The sequence below is a fragment of the Apium graveolens genome, chromosome 10, assembly GCF_009905375.1.
Source record: "Apium graveolens cultivar Ventura chromosome 10, ASM990537v1, whole genome shotgun sequence".
Taxonomy (NCBI): Eukaryota; Viridiplantae; Streptophyta; class Magnoliopsida; order Apiales; family Apiaceae; genus Apium; species Apium graveolens.
Window position 1 is genome coordinate 81,286,776 of NC_133656.1, and position 12,372 is coordinate 81,299,147.

General features: G+C 33.7%; 1 protein-coding gene across 8 annotated transcripts; it reads right to left on the reverse strand.

Moving 5' to 3' along the window:
• Positions 1-584: 584 nt before the first annotated feature.
• On the reverse strand, positions 585-12,125 carry LOC141693354 (uncharacterized). 8 transcript variants are annotated; one of them, XM_074498436.1, is made up of 6 exons: positions 12,033-12,051; positions 10,138-10,245; positions 9,419-9,533; positions 8,860-9,150; positions 6,685-7,179; positions 585-617 (listed from the first exon to the last, which is right to left on the reverse strand). In XM_074498436.1, the coding sequence occupies exons 2-6, from the start codon at positions 10,203-10,205 to the stop codon at positions 600-602; spliced, it is 987 nt and encodes a 328-aa protein (XP_074354537.1). In that variant the 5' UTR covers positions 10,206-10,245; positions 12,033-12,051; the 3' UTR covers positions 585-599. The 8 variants fall into 8 exon arrangements, with proteins under 8 accessions (XP_074354537.1, XP_074354532.1, XP_074354533.1 ...); XM_074498431.1 differs by lacking the exon at positions 585-617 and adding an exon at positions 5,251-5,961 and having other exon boundaries at positions 6,564-7,179; XM_074498432.1 differs by lacking the exon at positions 585-617 and adding an exon at positions 5,252-5,965.
• Between the last annotated feature and the right edge of the window lie 247 nt (positions 12,126-12,372).

Sequence of the window (12,372 nt, forward strand, 5' to 3'; positions counted from 1 at the left end):
CTAACTTCCGTCAACGTCCTAGTTAGTCACCTTGGTGGGACTTGATCATCCATCTATATTAAAGTTTATAAATGAACGATAAGACTGAATATCATGGATTCATGGTGGATTAATGGTGAACAAGGTGAATGTTGATCAATGTATACTCTGATATATTCACATCAATAAAAAAATATCTTATATTTTTAATGGACTTAAAATATACTTATGAAAATTGGTTTTATTTTTGAAGAAAAATATTTGGTGTACAGAATTGTGTACATAAGTAGTGAATTTTAATTGTAATGGGATCGACAACACCAATTACAACACTAATTGCCCTGTCATTTTATACAATTTTTTTATACAAAATTCGGTACGTCTAGCACTTTTCATTTTTGAATCCCCTTAGTGACTCGAATTCCGAAAATTGTCCTCAACTGTTGGATCATTAGTCACCTTCTTTTTACAACATAAACCAGAAGGACAGTGTTAACATCCTTGACCTCTGTTTGAATCCGCCATTGCCCCTGATCACACGTCTTATATTATTTACAAATCTCACAATCGCAGTCTCCGCGGCCCATCGCTATGAATAGCAGATTCGCAGGGTCCCATTCTCACTGTCTGGCAGTCACCTTTCCCGGTTGCAAAAGAAAAAGTTTATCTTAATAACAAGCTTTCTGCATGTAAACTTCTGTTGCTTTTTTATCATAAAACAAGCTTCCTTTGAATCAAAATGTACTTCGTAAACCAATAGATTTGAATGCCAGCAACAGTATGTGTTACAACCCTAGCCACACCAGTCGAAATATAACTGCAAACTCAGTCGATCTACTTACAAATATATGCGTACATTAATCGCCACGTGCTATTGGTTACTATAGAGGTTCATACTACAGGCCAATGGACTCCTCAAAACATATTTGAACTTAAAAAAGTGCGATAAAATCATAATGCTCTGAACCGCTTGTAAAACAATTATTATTATTTAGTTATTTATACTATTAGAAAATTAATATAAGATCCTTAAAATGGGTTTTTTCTAGACCTTTTAGATTTTAGAGCTAATGGTTCATTAACATGATATAAGAGGTCTCACCGACAAGAGACTCCGGTTAGCCACCCCCAACCATCTCACACTTCAGGTCATCACTTACAATCTCACAATTTATCACCAATAATAAGACAAAATTTGGGAATTTATGCTCCGAAGATGATCGTACTTGATCTACTCTTGGATCTTAAAAAGGATATTTCTCTAAACTTTCACGATTTTGAGCAAATGATTTCTTACATTTACTCGACTCATCTTAAAATATAACCCCATCAAAATCATAGCTCCTTGATAAGTAATTATTATATAACGGTAATGTTACTGTTATTTTGCATATATGCTTCCCTTTGACCTCCATTTTCTTTTCCCGGATACGAAATAAACATAAAAATCAACAAACATCGAAAGAAATGACCAATCTATTTTACAAGTAAATTACAACAAAATTAGTGAAAATGTACAACTGAGAGTGAAAGCAGGTTGTACTGAAAATTATAGTAGCCACAGAAAACATGAAAATCTACAGCGACATGATATTACAAAAAATGTAAATCATATGTTTGTGGCGTGAGGTTCAGTGAGTTGTCTACGTTGAGGGTCTGATTCTTTAAAATTGTCTTATACACGTTGAACACATACATACAAACACAAACATACTCTACATGATTTTTATTCAAACGGGGTCAAAAAAGCCAAAACGTCACTAACGGTTATAATAGATTTCTTGTTGATTGATATTAATTGTGTTTTTACCAGTACGGTTTCTTTAAAGTGTGCCCATGTAAAAAGTTAATTGACAAATTTTGATTAATTATTTTTCAATAATTTTGAGGGATATCTCTGAATTTACAAAAATTGAAACTAATAAAACATTTTGTAACTCACAAAAAATCATTGTTAAAATGCGTTCATCGCTATATACTACACAAACTCTTGCTTATTTATTGGAAAAGTTTTTGGACTTTAATGATGTAGAAAGATTGAATTAATAATTTAGTGTTAATTTTTTAATAGGGATCTTTATGGTAATGAATTTTATATTGATATTTACTATTGAATAATAGAGAGCATGTTGAATTGGGTAGACGAAAAATTAATAGTAAGTTGATTGATTTAAAAATTCATATCACGGAATTAGCTATAAACAGACCAAGTCACAGTCGAATGTAACATCAGTCTTATATATAATTAACATAAATCTATTCTTAGCATTCTGATAGCTCATATTTTATTGAGGCAGCCATGAGTGTGTTGTAATAATAGTGTTACATGTTTTCATTGACAAGGCTGTTAAGTTTACATGTTGCTTGGCAGAGACTGTACCCAAATTTACTTGTGAAACGGTTACGATATTATTTCTACTGCCATCCCGTGTTTGCAGAACATTTTCAGTTTATCATATGGTGGTTAGACATTTTCTATCGATTTTGGGCTATTTTTTATTAATTCGTCCTTCAAAAATGACCATTCTTCTTATACTGTAGGTTCATAACCAAAATTATATTGTTATAGCTTAGTTTATCGCAAAATTTAATTTTGGTATATAGAATCAAATTAGACACCCCTCAATTAAAATACTCAAATATGCGCCGTCTGTCTGTCTCGATGTTTTAATATGTACAAAGGGGAACTCGAGTACACATGTGATTTTGAACTTGTAACCTTTTGATACACACGATGATGAGGTATATTCACTAGATTATAATACTCGGGATTTCAAACGCAATGTCGTGATGATTCATATCTTAGTATGCCGGGGTAATTCATTTCCTAATACACATCAGGATGAATGAAATTTTTTATATTTTGTGGGCTTAATTAGGATGAATGAATTTAATTATCTACAGAAAGGCACTTCAATGATTTGGTTAAGAAGGGTCTCAAAAGGCATAAACGCTAACTTTCTTCTTCACTGAGATTGGTTTAGCTTAATTAATTGAATGAGAATCTATTAGACTTTTTTCTAGTTTATATCATAAACACTTTATTGAATGACCATTTTGATCTTGATTATTACAAACTAATCTATTGTTATTTGGTGTGATTAGAAATATAGGTGCTATATATAATCAAAATCTTAATAGCCACACCTGAGGACTGAGAGTGACAAAAGTAAAGAGGAAAACTTTCTAGTCTACGATGCCAGGAATCATCCAAAACTTACCAGTTACTATGTTAGGGATTATTACGAATGTCAATACCCAGACCGCAGCACCATTATACAGATGCCCAACCAAATAATATCTCAACATCCAGTCAAAAGCAGTAGATAATATAAAAACTGATTCTGCATCATAGCTTTCTTCTTGATTCAGATTGATTTTGCTAAGCTATTACACTTTTATGGATTATTTAATAAAAAATTATAGAAGACCTATTTTGATCAAGCTTTTTACAAACCTCTACTATCAATACAATTACTTGTTAAAATATAATTTGTACTTGGACACACAATTTGACTTCTTAGAGAACTGAATATGATTTCATAAAATTCTAACCAATTGCAGATAAAAAAAAAAAAAAATTGTAACAAACACTAAATCAGTTTTCATCTACATAAGCAACTCCAGTTATCCAGCAAAATGTACATTCAAATACAATCTGTTCTTTTATGTGATAATCCTCGTCCTCTTACACTCTGTCTACTATTTATCAACGTAAGGATCAACTTAACAGGAAACAACTGTAATCAAACTAGTTTGGATCAAATAGCAGACTAACTCAACGAGAATAATGAGAACCACTAAGTTTCAACACACCGAATATTTCAATTTTGTTCAAGCGTGTCAAATTATCTTGGTTTACCATTCCACGAATAGGGCATAGAACGTGTAAGGTTCAACAAATATAATTAAGGTTCAACATAAGTATATTCTTCAACTTTAGTACTAAAAGTGTTTAACCACTAACTCTAACTAGACACTCTATAGTACATCAACTTTCAAGACTTTTTCTTTTTCTGATAGTGTCAAAAAGCATAAACGTCACTAATGTTTATTCTAGCTTCCTTCTTGACAGATTGAGACCAAGTGTGCTTAAACAAAAGTCACTCTAGTTTCTACTATTATATAAAACTGAATTAACAATTATTAAAACATCACTATTTCACAGAAAGAGGAGAACAAGTTTCATTGGATAGACGAGAAATCAATAGTAACATACTGGCTCATGGAAAATAATTGGAGAAAAACTAAACTAAAATGACATTACTCCTTTTGTGTTTAATACACTGCCATATTCTGATATTCTAGTATTTCCTGCAGCTTAATCAAATTCTCATTCAGCGACTTTAAGATTATATACATTTGTTCAACCGAAAAACTGGAGCGATGAAGTAAATATGAATGTTAGAAGAACTGAATAAATAAGAGAATGCAACATTGTATTATCAAAATAGAGAAGGATATATATGACTAAATGGAAGAGAGGGAACATAAATTTCTAAACTGATACAACGGAGTTTTTATTTCAAAATAATTTATGTTCAACAAGGAGAAAAGAAATTTCAAATTAAGATCCAGAAAGTAATATAAATTCAATTCTTTTTCTCCAACTTCATTGATATTAGCGAAAAGGGTCTTAGTCCTGATGCGGGGGGCACGTCATTCTATCTGCACTTAAGTTTTTGGTTTTAAGGTTTTTTCTATCGGCAGACAAATTGCTATTTTATGCTGAAACAACTTGTTTCTCCTCATTCTTCTAAATTTTGGCCATCCTTCTTCCAAACTATATGTTCACATTTATTTCTATCTGTTATATTCTAAGACTGAGGGTGCTCAGATTTACTTGAACTACAGTAAAAATTTACTTGAACTGCAGTAGAAACAAAAAACGTTTCTGATTCCATTTTGCATTTGTTAAATGGCTCTCATTTATTTGGTGATAATGAACTTAACTGCTACAGATTAAGGTAAGTATAAGCTAGGTACTTTCTGGTGAGATTGCAAACACAGATTGCAACTACTAACAGACTCTCTGTACTCAGCAGAGAGACCAGTGTTGTCTTCTATATAATGATTCTAAAATTAATAATGTTCACAATGTAGTAGGATCTAGGAAGCACGTGTTAAAGAGTATAAGATCCTGTTCGGACCTTCCACTATAACCTTAAGATTTTAGATGGACATGTTACTTAACATGGAATTAGAGCTCATTTCAGGGAAGGACTCGGGTTCGAGTCCTCCCACCCCCATTTATTTGATTTATAGTATTAAAGAGTATAAGATACGAACTGGCACGAACACGGATGGGGCGACACGGAGGGGGAGTGTTAAAGATTATAAGATCCTGTTCGGGCCTTCCTCTACAACCCTAAGGTTTTAGACGAACTAGTTACTTAACAGCACGGACACGGATGGGGCAACACGGGATACCGGATACGGATACGGGGACAAGAGGATTAGCCAATTAGTAAAAAGTCATGGATACGGGAGACGGAAAAAAAAATGGAAGTAATAAACTATAGGATTTTCTATATGTCAAACATTGAACAACTTTATTCATAATAGATTAGTAGCAATAAAAGATTCTTTCAGGGTAAGTGATGAACTAAACTAAGCTTTATTCTACGTTTTCATTAATAGAAGAATGTCCATCTCGTGTAAAAAAAGACCGGCTTCAATTTCTGGTTCATTGTGAAAGAGGTCTGCAATCTCCAGAACACCTTCCACTTGTGATGAAAACACGATAAAACGGGATATGGGCATATAAAATATGAGAATGTCGCAAAATTAGGGTAAAATCAGTTAATATTGGGCTTTTTTTGGTGGGCCCAGTCCTGGGACGGGTCAGGTCGCGTATCTGTCCCGTGTCGGAGCCGTGTCCCCTGTCGTTTTTCTGTCGCGTGTCGGACACATATTAAGCCATTCGGTGCCGAGTCGGCCGTGTCCAACATGCGTAGGGCACCCTTTTTTCCTTGACCGTGCCTTCCTAGAGTAGGATAAATCAGGATCAATGGCTACCAAGAGAAACAACATCTAAACTAATTCGACACTAAGACAATTAAAAACAAAATATGATAAAAAAAATTTGTTTCAATTAATAAGAGAATCCAGTTAAGCACCATCACAAAATAAAGACTAATGCAAACACAATTTACGTCAAACTATTAGACAGGTAAAAGGTACACATTAATTACTAATAACCTCTTCCTATCTTCCCAACTGCTACCATGCATATTTCTATCATTCTACAAATCTAGAGAGATTAATCATGGTAGTTGGTTCTCCAACATTGTGTACTACCTATTTGAATGGAGAAGATCATGCCATTAGTTGGTTCCTCACAGTCATCAAATTTCAACTTCCATCAATAAAAGAGACAGTAGCTCCAACCAATGCAAGTTTTAGCAGCCAAAATAGTAGTAAAATATTGAAGATAACATCATCTACCACGGCAAATATCCATAGAGCTTATGCAACCAAGCACATTTAAAGAATTGTAATATGCAAAATTTATAGATCATTCGCAGCACAACTAGATATTAGTCCAGACTATAATTAAGTATGTGTAATGTTATATTATTTACCTCAAGCATCTGGAGCTTTGCAGACATCTAGTTGTGCATTCTTCAGATACAAAATTTCTATTATTTCAAAATGCATTTGCAAATTAGGTGTCATGTCAGCAAAATAAAGCTTCTCACTTACAGACAAATTTCCCCCACTCTCTGCTTCCGACTTTAGTAGCTGAACCAGTGTGTCTTTTTCCTCCCGAATCCATACTCGCATCCTGTCGCACCATTGCCTAGGAGTTCCATGAAGTACAAATTTAAGGCTCTGAGCTCTGTGTAGAAGACGTTTGGATATTCTCTGAATCACATCAGGGTCAGTAAGATATGCTCCAGCACAATTTAGGCCAGCATCAACGAAATGGATTTCAGCTATGCTGTCTAGCAGAAGATTATTTAATGATGGTATAATCTGATTCTCTATCTGAACAAGATCTCCAGTATCATGTGTTTCATTCACTTCTAGACTTTTGGTTGAGTTCAAATCTAAAAAGGCAATTTCAGTCATTAGCTGATTAAGTACCATACCACCTTTGCTAAAGCCAAGCAGTATTATTCTAGGTTGATGGAGACATGGTGCACAAACTCCATCTTGGTACGGTTTTCCCAGTTTCTCTGAAATGAGAATTTTCACCTGAGACAACAGTAAAGTTGAGCATCTTCTTCTTAAGAAGACATCTAAATATACTATTGGAGGAAAATTCTATGGAGACCACAATTTCATCGAAGATCTTTGAGACCATATATAAAGGGTTTACTTGTTACTAATATAACCTAGCCTAGTCTTTCTTTAGATCCCTTGTTTCACTATCTTCTGCATTCTAAATATTAGAATACTTGTTATTTTCTGAAGTATGTTTTATAAATATCACTATTTCATTGAAAATGTTAAAAATCATTTAAGTTCAACAAGCAGAACATACATATTCTGCGAACTCGACAAATTTCATAGAATAATATGTTTTGCAATGTTGGACTTGCAGAATATATAGAATTTTCAAGATTTTTAATAAAATAATGATCTTTGTTAAACATGATTCACAAATAATACGTTTTGCAATGTTTTTAAACAATATTTTACTTGCAAAACATATGTTGTCTCCAGGTCTCCAACGAAATTGTAGTCTCCATAGAACTTAACTCTAATACTATTGGGGTGTAATGCAGTTCAAGAAAAATTCCATCTCGATAAAAAATATCAAAGTAACCTTTTTAAAAGTTTGAATGATGTTCATGTTACTGGCAGGAGCAGAAATTTCTAAAATAATAAATCATTTAATAGTGGAGCAGTATTGCCATTTTATAGCAAAGCTAGTTTTGGTGCAGCAAATCCTAGCAGATATGTGAGTTGTAGTACAGAACCAGATAGTGTGGTTGTACTGGGACTACTGACCAAATTAAGGTTAATCAGTAGGAACTCAAACTTAGGTTTAATTTAACTTAATTTGCATAAGAATAGAAGTGATTTTATCAGTTTCAGGCTTACATGATTTGAGGGTTATGCAATGGATCATGAACTGGATTGCTTAGGCCAGTCACAATTCCATCTCATCTCGATTCCTTTATAAAAGGAATCAGATTTACCAAATCACACAACCCAGGAATCTGAAAGAAAAAAAAATAACACTAAAAAATGTGATCTGAAAAAGAAGTAATATTTGAGGCCAACAACTAGTGATTGAAGACCACTCTCTATGAAATTTTGAAAATAGAAGGAAGAAGATTTTGAAAATAGAAGGAAGAAGAAAAGACCAATATTTGCAAAGCAGAAGAAGACGCAATGGCGTAATGGCGATTGCGACCACATGACGTCCTATAACTTCAAACATTAAGAAATATATATTAACAGGGTCCTCGTATCCGATTCACGGGCACCACAAAACGGAAATTCTTGTGTTCCATGAAACACTGGGCAGTCCTATTAACAGGAACATCAGTAAGCCCCAGAAAGAAATTACTTGTATCAAAACGAGAGAGATGTTTTGTGTGCCACTTCGAAAAAATGAATGCCAGCACAAAGCTGGGCTGTCGTTGAGAAGGTAGATAGAGCAAGGCATTTCATGTAAACTTTGCCTGATTTATATACAACAATAGGAATTAATATAAAAGTCCAACAGAAGCTAAAACTTAAACTATTTAAAGTAGAAGAGAAGCCTTCAACATTATTGAAGTCTTCTCATCAGATAAGAGACAGTATCTTACAAATATACAACAGCGCCTAGATATCAGGTACAGATGACAAAAAGCTAAAGACCTTGGATTATATGATAAGCATCACCATATATGCACTACAATCGGGAAAAAATGAATATACCTCTTTCAAGCAAATTGACAAAAGCAAGACCACTGATTTAGAAGCTGGAAATCCAGTTGCATCATAAGATTGGGGTTCTCCCAAACGGTCTACAGAGGGGACGAAATCCTTGTACACAGCAAAAGGTCCTCTGAATGTGGAAGCCTCGATAACCCAAGCATTAGTACAATCACCAAGTTTAGACACCAAAGTCTCAGCAATTGTCTGTAGATTTGAAAGCTTCTCAATTACTGGATTTCCTGTGCCTTGAACTCGATCACCACTGAATAAGATGGCATTTTGAGAAGGCACCTACCTTGCACGGAATTAAATGATGACTTGGCTTACATTTTATATAGCACTTTAAATAGAAAAGTATGTGCATGTTCCGATAGAATCACGCGCATATGAACGTAAGAGTTTGCTCATTTAAAAAAGGCTCTCAAAACCAGATACAAGTTTTTAAGTAGTAAATTAAACAGTAAATGATTAAGCTTTATGCGATTGACCGATATACGTCAAAATTCAATTGGAAATTAATGCTGGTCATTCGCGGGGAAGTTGAACAGCACAAACTTACAGCAAGCGAGCCGGAAGATGAAAGGCGGAGAGATGCTGCAATTTGGTAGCGAGCCCTGCTATATGGATTCAAAGACACCTTCATAATTCCACTCCATCGATCCATAGACAATACACTGACCATATAGTGAAGGCAGGGATAAGAAAATGAGTAAAGGTAAGTTCTACAATAAGATGGTCAATATGAAAGTGTACACATCACGAGTAAAAAAGATAGCACATGATTGTATAAAAATTTGAGGAAATAGAATCAAATGATATATACTACTCCAAATTACAATTTTTACTTCAAAATAGGACTAGATAAACACTTGACCACTCCTCACTACTCAAACATGCAACCAAGTTCCAGATAACAAGACATGTTGATGTAACATTAAGTTGACCAAGTTTGACTCGTCTACAAGCAGAAGTCTGCAGTTAATGCATAACAAAATTGCTAATTCTTCTGAATCGGCCTGTTGTCGGATGTCGAGCGAATTAGTACACATTGGGTGCGTGGACTTGGGTTTGGGGGTTTGACGACGACATTGACTTAATTACATAGGGTGACTATGACATCCCACATCAATAAATTGCTCAAGTTTGAATGCATTTATAAATAAAATTCTAAAACACATGTGTACCAAAGTTGTCGCTTCTTTTGGATCGGTCTGTGGTGTTTTTCCTACAGTCCAATAAGTATGGCATACAGGCTCAGGTTTGGGATGATACATGTACCTGACATGTAACCTTTGCAGACTTTTAGAGGAAGCACGCTTATGGACCAGAATTTCATTTCGAAACATTGTATTCTTATGTTTCCAAAACTTCTGTACTGGGAAGAACCTACATGTTTATAATTTGAACACAACAATAATTATCTTAACTTGATAATTAATGATCAAACATCATATTTAAGCTATTTATCTTAAGAAAAGTCAACTTTTTATGTGCAACTTTTAAAAGAATACAGCAAAATAATTCCCAACACCATGACCTTTTATATATTTGTACCACATTTTAGATAATATTAACTAACTTTCCCATATTGAAATCCGAGGATTTAGATAGCATGCACTCTTGCATAAGCTAAGAGGAATAACACCGATAAACTTAAACTCCCCACAAAAAATGTCAACTTGTTATATTTATGATTACGTAGCAGAAATCCTCTTGACAGAAGTCCCTGCGCATATAATAATCGCAACGTAGAGGGTTTACTTTAGTACGATTAATGCATTGAACAATCCCTTGACAAGTAAAGATGTTGTTCTGTTTAATTTATGCTGACGGTACAAAATACGTCAATCAAAACATAAAGTAGGCGTCCATACTCTTCGGGAGGGATACAAAAGGCAATGCCTAGTTCTACCATTGACCTCGTAGTTTTAGTTCCTTGCTACAGATTACGATCTAGCTATGATAATCTACCACCAAAACATTCAACAAAACTATATAATTACCCAAATGCAACAGTTAGTCAATGTAGAGGGGGGCTGAACACTTATTTCCGGAAGGTAACAGCAAAAGTAGCAACAAAATCGCCTCTCCTTTTGCTATAGACATATTATTCATTTTTATAACAATATTTACATACTTCTTTAAAAAATGAAAGTTTTGAATATAGTTTTTCTCAAGATGGGGGATTCGACAAAACATCCTCTATATGTTACCCTCCTTTCGATTAAGACATTTAACGTATCATTGGTTTAAGATAACTAACATTCTATAGTAATTTCCTTCAATAATTTCTCCCTCTGTCCCGGTAGTAGGTTCTTAACATTTGAAATGGAGAGTTCGACATTATCTAGTATGGTTCCATAAATTACTTTTAAGATTTTCTTTTTTTGAATAAAAATTTGAACATTTAATTTTTATTCCAACAAAAAAAAAATTAAAATAATTTAAGTAACAATAGCAGATAAGAGCCTTAAAATGTGTGTCGAACACTCGATTTTAAATGTTAAGAATTCATTGGGACGGAGGGAGTACATCTTATTTTGTGTAATTCACTAGCAATATAAATAGAGCTTGATGCTCGTAACTTAAGTACGTACTTATGTGAGTGCAAAGGCTTTTTAATGTTAATGCACAAGGGGAACATCTGTAATTACACAATTTGATTAAAAATTTACTAATTCTATCATTAAAATACACTTTGTACTCGTGTAACTCCCCCAAGTACTTAGTGAATTTTTCTCATACGAATAATGGAGATAATTTCTCGAAATCAAGAATCAAAAACAATCAGCCACTCCTATACACAATTCTCACTAAGCAGCTTTGCCTCCATCCTATCCTTTCCACAAATTTATTTAGATTAGAATAGAGGGTTCCTTCGGTTTCACAACAATACACTAACAACATTTTCTTGATTTTCTTGATCATTTCCATAACTCTCTTAAATAACTACCAACAACAGATTCTTCACTTACACAAACAGTGATAATATCTTAAATGGTGTTACACAAACAACAACAACAACAACAACAACAAAAATCAAAATTCAACAAAATCAAGAATAAAATTTCATGTAAAATTTTCAAAATATAAAAAAAGAATATACTTACAAATATATGCAACCCTGTAAAATAAGGGCATCATATAAATTGATGATATAAGATTTGACTAACCTCAGGTGATTGCAGAAGAATCGATGATGATTGTTCTGTTTCTATATGTTGTATCAGTTGAATATGTATAGTGCGCTGATTATTGGGCTTTAGCTAGTAGGCCTATTGGGCTACATTACAGTGTTATTTCATTTTTATTTGTTGGGCTTCAAGAAAGTCGGGTCCGTTGTTGGAGATTTTTGTTAAAAAAGTTTTGTTATTTATTTAAGTGGGAACATGAAAATGGCAAAGAAATGATGAGTACAAGTACAAAATTGCACGCCGGACAAAAAATTATGAATATAAAAACATGAAAATTGCTAATATATCAATTCTCGCTCAGCCCAAAAATTAATAGCTA